This window comes from Thunnus thynnus, chromosome 22, assembly GCF_963924715.1.
Source record: "Thunnus thynnus chromosome 22, fThuThy2.1, whole genome shotgun sequence".
NCBI classification, from domain to species: domain Eukaryota; kingdom Metazoa; phylum Chordata; class Actinopteri; order Scombriformes; family Scombridae; genus Thunnus; species Thunnus thynnus.
Genome location: NC_089538.1, coordinates 4,742,068 through 4,755,167, shown reverse-complemented (window position 1 = coordinate 4,755,167; position 13,100 = coordinate 4,742,068). Strand labels below are relative to the sequence as shown.

The 13,100-nt window shown below is 40.6% G+C and overlaps 1 protein-coding gene and 1 long non-coding RNA gene across 17 annotated transcripts in view; one reads left to right on the top strand and one right to left on the bottom strand.

The window, feature by feature from the left end:
- Window positions 1-3,117, top strand: part of nrxn2b (neurexin 2b) — a 715,289-nt gene extending 712,172 nt beyond the window's left edge. For all 11 annotated transcript variants that reach the window (XM_067579159.1, XM_067579157.1, XM_067579160.1 and 8 more), the window contains one exon: window positions 1-3,117. In XM_067579159.1, the coding sequence (XP_067435260.1) occupies window positions 1-893 (893 nt within the window). In that variant the 3' untranslated portion in view covers window positions 894-3,117.
- Window positions 1-13,100, bottom strand: part of LOC137174107 (uncharacterized) — a 29,578-nt gene that overhangs the window by 7,665 nt on the left and 8,813 nt on the right. For all 6 annotated transcript variants that reach the window (XR_010925280.1, XR_010925278.1, XR_010925276.1 and 3 more), the window contains exon 4: window positions 3,867-3,943. This is a non-coding gene — a long non-coding RNA (uncharacterized lncRNA). The remainder of the gene's footprint in view (window positions 1-3,866; window positions 3,944-13,100) is intronic.

Genomic DNA, 13,100 nt, shown 5'->3' with positions numbered 1-13,100 from the left:
GAGGTGAATTAGTGTTGCCCATTATAACCGTGGACTCCCTAGACCCCCCATCCATCGCCACCCGCTACCCAGTAATCCCCCCGCCCCCCACCACCTACCGCCCCTTCCTCACCCTGCTCGAAACCACCAAAGAGTCCCTCCCCTTGCCCAACGGTCGGCCCCCATGCCCCCTGGACCAGGAGGACTGCGAGGAGACCATCGAGGTGTCGGCGTATGGCTCGGGGGAGATGCAAGAGTCTGATGACGAGGACTATTACAAAAACTCCCCCCTAGTCACCGACAGGACTGTCCTCCCTCCTCCCCCGGCCGTTGAGGGTGGCGTCCAGAACCCCCGAGACCGCCATTTCTCCCGCTTCCCCAACTCCCACCGCCCACCTCTCTCCTCCACCCCCACGGCCAACCCCGACCAGCTCAGCCCACGCATCAAGCCAGCCGCCGGCGGCAGCAGTAGTAGCAGCAACAACATCCCTGCCGGGAAAATGAATACCCGGGACCAGGTGCTGCTGCCGCCGGCCCACCCCTCGTCAGACCCGGGCCACCGCCGAGTCCCCGGAATAACCTACCCCCCAAATTTCCCCCATGTTCCCACTCCAGACCCCACGTCTCCTGAGAGAGGTCTCCCAGGCGCCGTAGAGGTGCAGCAGTCCAGCAGCACCACGGGAATGGTAGTGGGCATCGTAGCAGCCGCCGCCCTCTGCATCCTCATCCTGCTCTACGCCATGTATAAGTATCGCAACCGTGACGAGGGCTCCTACCAGGTGGACCAGAGTCGCAACTACATCAGCAACTCAGCCACGCAGAGCAACGGAGCCCTGGTGAAGGAGAAACAGCCCACCACTGCCAAGACGGTCACCAAAAACAAGAAGAACAAAGACAAAGAGTACTACGTCTGAGGGAGCACCGCCGTGACACACAGAGACAGACAGCAGACACACTTAGAGAAGGAAAGAGACAAGAGAGAAAGAGAGAGAGAGAGGGAGGGAGAAGAGGCAGTATATGGAAAATGGTGAACATAACACAGAGGGTTATTTATTTAAAACTCAGTATTGTCAGGTGCATTGTCATGCATGTTACCAATTCCAGTCTAATCAGGGGGAGGCAGAAAAATAAGATGGCAAGGTGACATTGTGGTTCTTCACACCTTTCAGCATCGCTTTGATTGATTTGACTTCTTATTCAATGTTAACCATGGTGTGGATTTAAGGAAAGGCTATTACACCTCAGATCTCAACACATACTGTGCCAACAACTGCGTACCACATGCTGATAAAACAGTGATTTATGGGTTAGCATATGACAGGTTATTTAATATCTTGAGTACTGTAGGAAAGCACCAACATCAGTATTTGTGTCAGGGTCTGTAATTCAATCTGAGGCGAGCTTGTGGTGTAAGCCGTCACCTTAGACAGTATCAACATATTATTTTCCAACTAGGCTTGAATTAGCAACTTGACGTCCCTCTGTAAAATCAATATACTGCCAGCATACAGAAACACTGTGTCAAATCCACCTCTCCCACCACTATAAGTGTTCCACATCTCTGATCTCATCAGATCTCTCTCTCTCTTCCTCTCATTGGCTCGTGCACTCTGTTTCTCTCCTTGTCTACGGTGCTCAGCAGCTGATGCAACGTTAACTCTGCCGTGTTTCAAGCATGTAGTATTCATTAACGAAAAAGAGATAAAAACTGTTTTTCTTTCCGTGGAGTTCAAAAAACAAAAAATATGACGATGATTGATGATCATAACAACGTTAAACGTAGCAACTATGTGAGATACCACCGCTCCAAACTAATGGAAGCTAACTTGTACGTTTAGCCACCAAAAACTTGTTGAGGCCAAAACCCCTTGGTCGTCCTTTGTTCCAGCAGATCTGTGTCATGTGTTTCTGGGGCTCAGAGGCGCCCCCTAGTGGGCCAGCAGAGAAACTGTGTCACGTCCTTACAGTTACTAATCACCGAAAAACAGAAAAAACCTCCAGCAAACAAGATGAACTCTGTTCTATATAATTATAAATATATGTATAGACGTTGCAGAAACCTATGGACCTAAATTGTGAGCGAGTGGAAAAGTTGCTGATACTGAAGGGCGAAGATGGACTTTAGGATTTTTGACGTCGGAACAGTTTCACCACCCAAATCCCCAGACCCCCCCACCCCCCTCTCATGAACAGTATGGCTGATGCAATGCCTTGCTGCAAGACTCAGTCACTTTGGTTTGCTCTTTTCTTTTTTTATTTGATTCTTTTCTCTGGAGAAATGAGAGACATTATAGGGAAATTCTGAATTCATTCTTGCTGGGGTCCCACTGTGGAGAGAGATACCTTGCAGCTGAAAAAGCAACTGTGTCTTTCGCCCCTCTCTAGCCTGACTGGACTGATGGCAGCCAATGGGCAAAGCAAACTTTGTGGGAAGAGCACACAAATATAGGTGAACGGCAGTTCCCTGGAAGATGAACAACAGAACTCTAGTATTCCAATTTTCTCGACTCTATTAAAAAAAGAAAATTGTACCATGAAAAGAAAAGAAAAATCCTGAAAAAAGTTTGTGAAATGTCTAAATATTTGACTCTCATCCCATTACTAAGAGAAATGTGTTTTCCCTACTATCATTCCTGTTTGGAGAAAAAAATGACTATGATTCTGGGAAACAAAAATTTCTATGTATTTTCTTTTGGTAATTGAGCAAATGTGATTTGGATTATGAACATGAAACCAGACATTCTCCTTTTCCAGGGGAGAAAAGTTCCTCTCCTTTTATTCCATCCTCAGTCTATTTTTTGTCCTGCATCTATTCCTTTTTTTCTGTATGGCAGATTGTCTGTCCTCATACCCTGTGGAGAAAGCAGGCTCTATCCATCCTTCATCTATTTTTTTTTATTTGTTTTATATCTATTTCTGTCTATATGGCTAGAGACAAGATGGCAGCCATTTCATTTGACAGGCTCCATCGATTCACTCTCCTGCCACGTTTGTCTGGTTTCTCTCTTTCTCCATTCCAAGCATACTCCTCCCAGTATCTTCCTGTTCTTTCTAAATGTTATTGTAAAGTGTTCCAGTGAGATGACTCTAAATATGTGTACATTAACAGAGGGAATACACTTGGTTATATACTTCTTACTCCCTGTGTCGTGTCGTCTGTTTATCGTCTCCTTGTCTCTCAATCCAGTTTAATCTTACCTGGTGATGTGTGCAGAATATTTGGACAGTTGCTTCTAAAAACCTCAGCTTGATTTGAAAACAGTCATAGCTCCGTATCAGGATTATATTTAATGTACAACACTGATGGTTAAAGCCACCATGTGTAAAATTAGATCATTTCTGACTTTAGTGCCCCCCAGTGGTAGAATCTAAAAAAAAAGATACTAACAGACAGCTGAGATAATTTCACAGAGAATCTCATTTTTCTTCAAATGAAATGTTAAAGTTACTACAAGGAACTTTTAACAGGTTATGAAACAGTCTCATGATATTCATGTATTCAAATATTCATGTTACTTACCAATCTACAAAATAATTTATAGAAAATTGATTAGGTCAGGGTCTTTTCCACTGATTGGAAGAGTAAGAATCTTTTAAATTTTGCCATGAAGAATGCAAGATTGGCTTATTACCCACTAGGCTCTCCACTTTGAAGGCAAGTTATCTTCTAAATTGTCTGATAGAATAAGCAATAGTGGTTCAGCCATTGAAGCACTGACTTTAGAAGACAAGTTTAGTTCAAACTTAGCTTTAACTACAAAACCTGTACTCTTAACTTACAGTATTTACCAACCACTTTTGAAATGAGTGCTGTGCAGTTTTAGATTTGTGGATGTATTCTTCCTTAGAGCTATATTATAGCTACAGGGATTTTTTGTATCACTTACCCTAGCAGAGAGGTCTGGATCTGCTGATAATTCAGGGTATTGCTCAAGAACACTTCAGCATTAAGGAGCCGCTTTCACTGTGAGTTGAAACAAAGAAAAACAGTCAACCACCAGGCTAACCAAGCTCTTGTGATCACTTCCTGTAATTTAATCACCCCTGCAAGGCAGAGCTGCTGATTTTATTTAATCATGTGTTAATTTTGTGTTTCTCTTCACATACACAGATGTTATTCTATAGGTGTGATCCCACAGGTGTACCTATGTAGGCAAACTCAAAAATATCTTTCTTGTTCATACATATCACACACATATTATTACCAGCATAACAGATTAGGAAAGCATTTTATGACAAACCTTTTGATGATTTTATGTTACCATACCCTCACAAAGTAACTGAACTATGCTTTTCATGAGAATCTTTAGTTTAATAAATGTTGTCCACAGTTTAGGAAAATGCCACACTACCATCAGTTGAGTTTGAGTCCTCATGTACAGCCTTCTTCACACCTCTAAAGGAAATACTTTTCACATAGTGAAAGATAAATCATCACAAGTAGCCAATCAGCTTGGTGAAGATGTTTAAAAACCGTGGTTAATGCATGCTAATGATCCAAACATTAAAGAGCAATCATGCCACTCAAGTGCAGTCCTCAACACCTCTCCAATCATGAACAACATGCAGAAGCAGCGTTTCTTCATGTTTAAGACTGTTTCAAAGACAGATTGAGATAAGTGCTCTAATGTAATTGTGACTTACTCATGCCAGTACAGTTTTAAAATTGATTCTTCTCTAAAGGAGACATAATTCAACCTTTTTTTAAACATCAAGATTGTGAGCCTCATATGACATAATATTTACCATTTACATCTACTGCCAAGATATAAATTACATTAATGAATTCATTAATAGGCTTATACATACTTATATTTGAAAGCCTTATCATTTTGAGTCTGCTAGTTGTCCATTGCACTGAGAACAGATGAGGATAAGAGAAAAATGGTAAACAGTTAGAAATTGAGTTGTTTAAGGAGAACCTGTGGCAAACTAGATGTTTCTTTGTGAGCGATATTGGCTAATTTTACCTACTTTACATATATTACAGTAGCAAATGTTAGCAGCAATGACTTGCCATACAAATTTGCTGTTGCCTTAAAGCTGAATCTGAGCTGCTTTATATGACAAAGACCACATCAGCACATCAGTCCTGGGGCCTGGATCATAAAACAAGATTTGTGCATTAGCCGACTATAATCTGGGCTTCACTCAGTTTCCAGTATCATGAATCTGACTCACTTTTTTACCAGGGCACATTATCATGGTAATCTTCCACCAACTTGCACCGATTTTTTAAATCTCAACAGTCAGAAAGGAACACATATTGAACACTTGAGTAAATGCAGAGACAACACACTGGACAATAGGTAGGCTATGAATCATGATATGAATGATAACAATCATGTTACTAGACAACCACTGAAATGCTGCGAAAACACAAATTCTTCAGTATTTCTTTAACAGAACAGTTATGGACAATCATCAGAGAGTTTGCCTTGCTAATATACACTGCAATCCACATGGGAAAGGGAAAGAACAGAACAGAGGAAAAAACACAAAATTTAATAAAAAAGACAGTGGATGGGGAAATGAGGACAACATCAACTGTAAACTTCAAGACTTGTGGCTTTGTACTGAAATCTGATGAAGTACATCACAAACTAACAGCCACTGATACCCTCTCACTCACAGTGCATAAGTTGCTCCCCATTTTTAGTTGGTTTTGTCTTTATTATTATTATATCTGAATTCCAGTCATAAAAATCATGTTAAAAATAATCATTGTAAGACCGATGGGTAACAACTTGATCAGAGGACAAACGATTAGAATCCTTCAACACCCAACACTGTAAGAATTCATCATCTTGCTGTCAACACCATCTGACCCAGACTTGACCCAGCTCGGATCATTAAGTCATCATGCCTAAATCATATTTATTATTGGCTCAACAATGTGTGTCCTGTCTTAACCTGTTCCTGAACAGATTCAATTCAGAGAATCACATTTACCAACACAAATAATAACGTAATTACAGATGAATGGTAACTTTACAAAAACTGCACAACTTTTATGCACAGTTAGAGTAGCAATGTAGGCTTCATGTGATATTGTATACTGTAGCCAAATTACTAGCATCCATGTCCATAGAGCAAAAATAGACAAGCACCTTAGTAATATCCCTCTGCTGCATCAGAGGTATAACAGTGCAGTGGGAGCAGAACTTCTTATTCTACTGACACAGTATATTCTCCATATCCCCGGGTCTCAGCCGACCTCTCAACATGGAGACGAGCTGTCTTACTGATTGCTTACATGGGCAATATCTTTGCCTAATCTGCTCATCAGTGTGTCTCATAACAAAACAACAAACTAAGCATAACAAAGTGGCCTGTACCTTCTTGATTATTTGCAGTCAGCACACAACCAGAGCACAGTGGTTTACAAAGTCTGCATCCATGATGGGTTAATTAACTAAATGAATGCACATCCATACACACCACTGAAACACCTGATTCCAATTACAGATCAATTAAACAGCTTATTCCAACTGTCCGTCCACCTAAGTAGGAAACTATAGTGCTCCACCTGTCCACACTACACAGTGTAAACATTTTTGAATAATTACTGGCAAATCAAAATCAAAAGGAGGAATATTGTGAAGAAAAAACAGAAGTAAGGCTGAGCAGGGCTGGCAGGACTCAGTGGTTCCACAAGTTGCAGAGAGGCAGGATTCCAAAAAAATTAAGTGATCTTTACAGCTGGAGTGCAGGACTTTTGTCTCCCCCTGCTGGCAGTGAGAGTAAAGGGGGGCGTTCGGCTATGATTGCCTGACATGGGCATGCAGCACGTTCTCATGTGCAACCTGAATGACAGGCACACAGAGAAGGCCAGTAAAAACGGATTTGTTTTGATGGCCCACTGGCCCACCAGGATTTGTCCCAGAACAGTATGCTCGACAGCCAGTACACCACTGGCCATAACCTACTGTTACGGCTGTAAAACGGTGGATAAATTGTTTTGAGCATCACACAACCCCCATAAAATGACTTGTTTCACTATCAGAATTTGATCCATTCGGTTGTATAACATTTGGAAAGTCTAGAGGAGCCACACAATTAACAGCCAAATGGTCAACATGGGAACATCACCCCCAACATGAGATTTAAAAACTCTGTGAAATACAGATTTATCTGGTGTTAATAGGCTTAATCAGCAATGTGTGAACTCGTTTGACACGGGCTTGAATGTAACGGGCGTTTATTTATATGTAAAAGTTCCACACTGCAGGTTTAATATAGCAAAAAAACATGTAGCAAAATTAACTACAAAAACCTGCCAAATCAATTAGCACCACAGCCTGTGTTAGATTGCTCATCTCTCACTGCAGCTTTGGCTGTCTAAACCCTCCATATGTGCACTTTTGTTCCCTCAGCTCTCAGTACCTGATCCGATGCTGCTTCAGTCTGTTTATTTGGGAAAAAAACGAGTTTAAAAAGGTAAGGAACACACACTAGTGAGCAGCTAGTCTCAGTCTGGATGTTTGCTTGGCTAAGTGAGTGAACACCGTGGCATGAGAGTAGAGTTAGTGTTTGGTGGTTCATCTGCTCTGATGGAAGCAGAGAGGCTTATTACATTGCATGTAACAGGTTATTTTCTAAAGAGGAAAACACACATGCTGCAGAGGTAGTAGGCCTGTTGCTGAGATGGCCTGGACCAGCTTGTTCTAGGTGTCAAGGGAAACAGTACTGGCAGTTTTATTGCCAAAAATGTAAATTGGGCAGCACAAATGAAAATATTATTATCATTACAGAGTAAATGTAAATGTATGCTTAAAAGATGGTATTGCATTAGTTAAGTCATAGCGTTAAAGCTACATTTGCAGCTAATTAGCACAAATGAGCCCTTAAATACTTCTTCAAACAGCAGGAGTTGTGTTGCAATTTATTCCTTCCTAGCATTGGCTAAAGCCAGATAATATGGATGATAAATTGGCCATAGTTCATTGCAATATGGGCTTATGTTGGCCAGTAAGTAACAAAAAGTTGCAGTACAGATATGCCACTTTGAGGTCATTTAGAAACGGTGTCTAAATATATAAAATAAATTCCTCATGAAAAATGTTAGTTTGCTATGTCTTTATGTTAAAACATGTAACATCTATGCTAGCAGCTCTGTGAGGCTGTACTTAGGCATAGCAGTGCCAAAGTACAGTGCTAGGCTGCGGTCTATCGTCTTTTCCTAACCACTTTTCCTTGACCTTGATGGAAAACATCACAAGATCAAGGAAAGACATGAAGGAGAATTCAAAAGGACTTAGGAAAAGACAACTACAGTGCTAAGAGAATCCATCTGCACTTACACTGAGCTACATAATTATGCAACAGTGGATGTTATTGACGTGGGTCTGCTGTAGTGAAACTACCATGTTCTGAAGATGGACTACAAAAAGCGCATCTTAGATACTTCACCCCATGCATTTTTACTGTGTTGTTTCATGCAGGCTATATAAACATGGACAACACGGTGAAAAATATTACTTCATTACCAAGGTTGGAATTGGATTAAAAAGAGGAAAATAAGCTGCCAGTCACAAAACTGAAACAAAATTGTCAGATTGAGAATGCTCGTTCACACTCACCCTCCTGAATCCCAATTATTTCATGAAAATAAATGTTAAATGTATGCAAGATAGGTAGAACATGTTAGGCCAAAAAATATAACAGTTATAATTGTCACACAGGGTAGTATAAACTAATTGAACCTCTTACTATGAAAAATTCTTATTCTTGCTTTAAATAACACTTGGTAACTTCTGGTTGCTCTGACTCTCAGCAAACAAGTACAACAGCCACGACAGGCCACTAGTCCATAGCTGTTCATCATTCATCCTCAACTGGAAGGACACTTTGGTCTCCTTCAGTCAAGCTGTGCACAGGGCATCAATATTTTACCATAAACTGTATGAAAATAATGGACGTAGCCACTGTGACGTCACCCATTGGTTTGTGGACTCCGGTTCTGAAGCCTCAAGTTTGGCATTTTGACCGTCGCCATCTTGGTTTTTTGGAGCCAGAAGTTATGAGAAGTAACCATATTTGGACGAGAACATGGAGCTGGGGAGGAGCTCCTCAGGGTCCAACTACAGCACCTCACACAACATCATGGTAGTGACTTGTCAATCACAAGGTAGCCACGCCCTAAAGCATACCTGCTTTACCGTCTATTTCTACTCTAAAAAAAAAAAAGGGGGACCATAATTTACAAAATGAACATCATGCTGTATTGAAGAAGACTTGAAACTATCAATTGCAACCATAAACTCATTAGGAAATAATTTACTGAGGTAATAAATCAAGTGACAAGTTGGGTCATTTTCTCATAGACTTCTAAACAAACGGATGTCTTTTTGGAGCCAGTGGAGGCGGCCCCTGCTGGCCATTAGAGAGAATGCAGATTTAAGGCACTTCCGCATTGGCTTCACTTTTCGGACCTGTAACTACCTGCTTATAGTTTACTTTAGGATTTAAGCAGCTCAATGATACTTTATGCCGTGCTGGCATAATGAAGAGGTCACAACAGGCACCTAATTGATTTTTTAATTAATACGTTAAAAATGCATTGCAGCAAAAGTTAAACAAATATTAAAGTAGAAATGCACAGTAGTCTATCAAAAGCGTACTGGTAAGTGACAACACACTGTTGTGTCATTCATATAGTCATGCTATTTCTAACACTTGATAGTGCAGCAAGAGGAAGAAATAGCTAGACATTGCTAGCATTGATAAGACATAGCTAGCATTGGCTCAAAAAGTGTTGTGTTTTTGCATTGCATTCTGGTCTACTGAGTCTGCTGTTGGTAGGGACACTGTTATCTACCTTTTTTTCAATGAATTTCCCCATGCATAGTGTTGAATATATTGCTGCAAAACAGAATCCCTGACACCAAAACCTGGAAATATCAACTTCAGGGTGGAGTTTTCCGTCCAGTGAATATCCATCAGACCCTAATCTTCTGATAACAAAAGTCTTATAAGCAATTAAAACAAATCGCTGGTATTGTTTAAAACCAGTTTTTGTACATTTCTATGCCCCCTTTCCACCAAGGATAAAAATATTTTATGGGCAGAAATATGTGTCACTAGAAACCTAATTTAAATCATTTACATTTGAATTTGAACTGCTCAACTTAAATAATTGCATTTAAAAAAACTGAAACTGAATAACATAATTTTAAATTGAATTTATTAGTTTGGAACTGACTGCTCTTCCTCAATGACCAGATGTGTGACTCAGTAAACTGAAGTTAAACTGTGAGAACTGAATTTGAATTGTGAGAACTGAATGTGGAAGTACAGTATATAGAGAGTTGAATTTTCAGTGAGGATCAAATGCAGTTTCAAAGCAACTGAATCCAACTTCATAATATTACATTCAGTTTCAAAACTGAAAAAAATAATTACTAAAACTTCAGTTTCTAGTGACACATATTTCTGCCCATAACATTTCATCTACTATCAGGTTTAACACATACTCAGAGAAACAGTATCAAATCACACGCTCTGTTTGTGAATCTGGAGCAGAGGTTAGTAAAGGTAAGAGAGGAAAGAAGAACGAGACGCCTCTACTCCATTTTGTATGGTGTTTCGTTACTATTTCATCATCTATTCTTCAATCCAACTGTGACATGTGCCCCATGGCCACCTTTGCCGTTTACTCACCAATCCTCAAAATATGATACACACATGCATGGACCACACTACAATAGGACATGTGTTAAACTTGGTGATCTCCTCACCCTCTGCTCTGCTCCTCCCACAGAGAGAGCATTGTTTTTTACCCCGCTCTGCTCGACACTCATCAAATTAAAGATGAAAAAAAAGACAAAAAACAAAGCTGTGGCATCATTTCCCCGCCGGCTGAAAGCGCTGCAGTAAACTTGGCTTTCACAAGAAATATGACATCACTGGTTAGATAGACAATCAGCCATGACACCATGTCCGCAGCCGCCCCTGCCATGCAAATTATCGGCGTTGTGCTTGGGTGTGTATCTGTACACATGTGGGTGCATGTGAGCATTAGAGAGGCAATGCAACTTCAGATTCAATTTGTTTATTTGCCTCTCTGAGTAAAAGCTCAAATGGGCTGTGTGTGTGCGTGTGTGTGTTTGTGGTCTGTCATATGCTACTTTTGGGGACAAATTTCAGACTTAGGACCAGTGAACTAGGGACAGCTTGTCCAACTGGCAACAAAAGCCGTATCCCCAATAGGGAAAAAGCTGATTTTTGGGTCAGTGGTTAAAGTTAGGGTGAGGTTAAGGTTAGGGTAAGGGTTAGGGTTAGGCAAGTAGTGGTTATGGTTAGGGTAAGTCTCCAGGAAATGCATGTAAGTCTATGTAATGTCCCCAAAAGTAACCATGATCTGATATGTGTGTGTGTGTTGTTTGATGTTTAATCATGTGTGTGATCATGCACCCCAAGGCAGCGTTTATGACAGAGGGGGGCTCCCGCAGGAATAGACTTTGTTTGAAGTCCCCGAAGAAAACCAGGCAGGTAATACTCACATTCTGTCACCTGGCTTAGTATGCAAGAACCTGGAAAAACATGTTAAAAGCAACTCCAGAGAAAACTGCAGAGTATACATTGAACACTGCTGCTGTAGTTCTAAGAATACGACCCTAAAACATATCAAGACCAAGTTAACTAGATAGCAGATATTACATGTGGAGTAAGGTTTTAATGAGTTGATCCCCTTTTTGTCAGTATCTTGTGCACATGTTGGAAGACACACATTGCAAATGCACAAGCATGCAGTGACACCACAAATTCTGAAAATAATTCTGAAAAATAATTTCATACAATTCCACTAATCAGCAGGTGATGGCGATAATGGCCAAAGAAACAGCAGCAAAAGGCAGGGTAAAAGAAGACTGCTTGCTAGCAAATATGGATGTAAAATCATGGATGTATAAAGAGAACTGGATACAGGAAGAGAGCCGGGTTTTGAAGCAAATTTGACATAGCGGCCAAACCGTGTAATTACAACGTCATGTGATGCACACTGGCACAAAAAGACTTTTTCCCATAGACTTACGTTGTGAAAGAGACGTCTGTAAATCCAACGATTTACAGACATGACTTGTCTAACTATCAGAATTTGATCCATTTGGTTCGATCACATTTCAAAAGCCTAGAAGAGCCGCATAATTGAAGTGTTTAATCTCCATTCAAGTTAGCCGAAGGGCTAAACCGGAAGAAGTTGACTCGGCCGGCGAAAGTCACTACTGCGTTTGCTCTATGGGCCGCACAGATGCGTAAGCAATGCGGAAGTTGTTGAACTTTTTTGGCTTCATGCGCCACTGAGCAACTTCCATAGGAATGAACGGGGCCCCGCCTCCGACACTGTATCCAGTTCTCTTTATACATCCATGTGTAAATAAGCAGATTTTTATGAAGGAGATGCATTCAACATATTTTTAGGCCACACAATAGATTCTGCTAAGAAACGCTACCTGTGTTTATTTACAAGAAAACAGAGTGCCAACCTATAATGTAGCTAACATTAGCCACACAAGCTAATGTTTCTAGTTCATGCAACATAACAATTAACTCTGTACCTCACCCATGTCAGTTACTATTCAGTGGAGATGTAGGCATTTGCAAATTTAAGATAGCATAACTTTATGTTCAAAAAACCTAATGCCTGAAACACCTATAGTTAGCTAATATTAAGTACTTTTAGGCAAAATTTGCAGTTACATTTAGCTAGCATCCATACCAATTATACCCACATGCATTGCATTCACTATGCCAGGGGAAAATACAGCTCCACTTCTCATGCCATTGCATAATTCTTCCAAGTAATACTGGGGGCCATAGCACCATGAACACATGTTATATGGAACAGTAAGCAAGGATATAATAAGGCCATGTTGTGAACTCAAATAACTTGCCTACTAAACTATCACAGACTAAGAACAAAGGTTTAATATGCTTCCAGCAAAAAAGACAGTGTCTGGATGTCTTGTAGTCTTTGGGAATTTTCTAAAAAATATTTGTTGCCGACATAAAACTTATAAACCTGCACCATATATGCATACAATATGTCCACCCATTCCATATCAAAAAACCTATCACTGAGAGTTGTCTGTTCACGCAGGTGTTTTCACTGTGGCTGATTA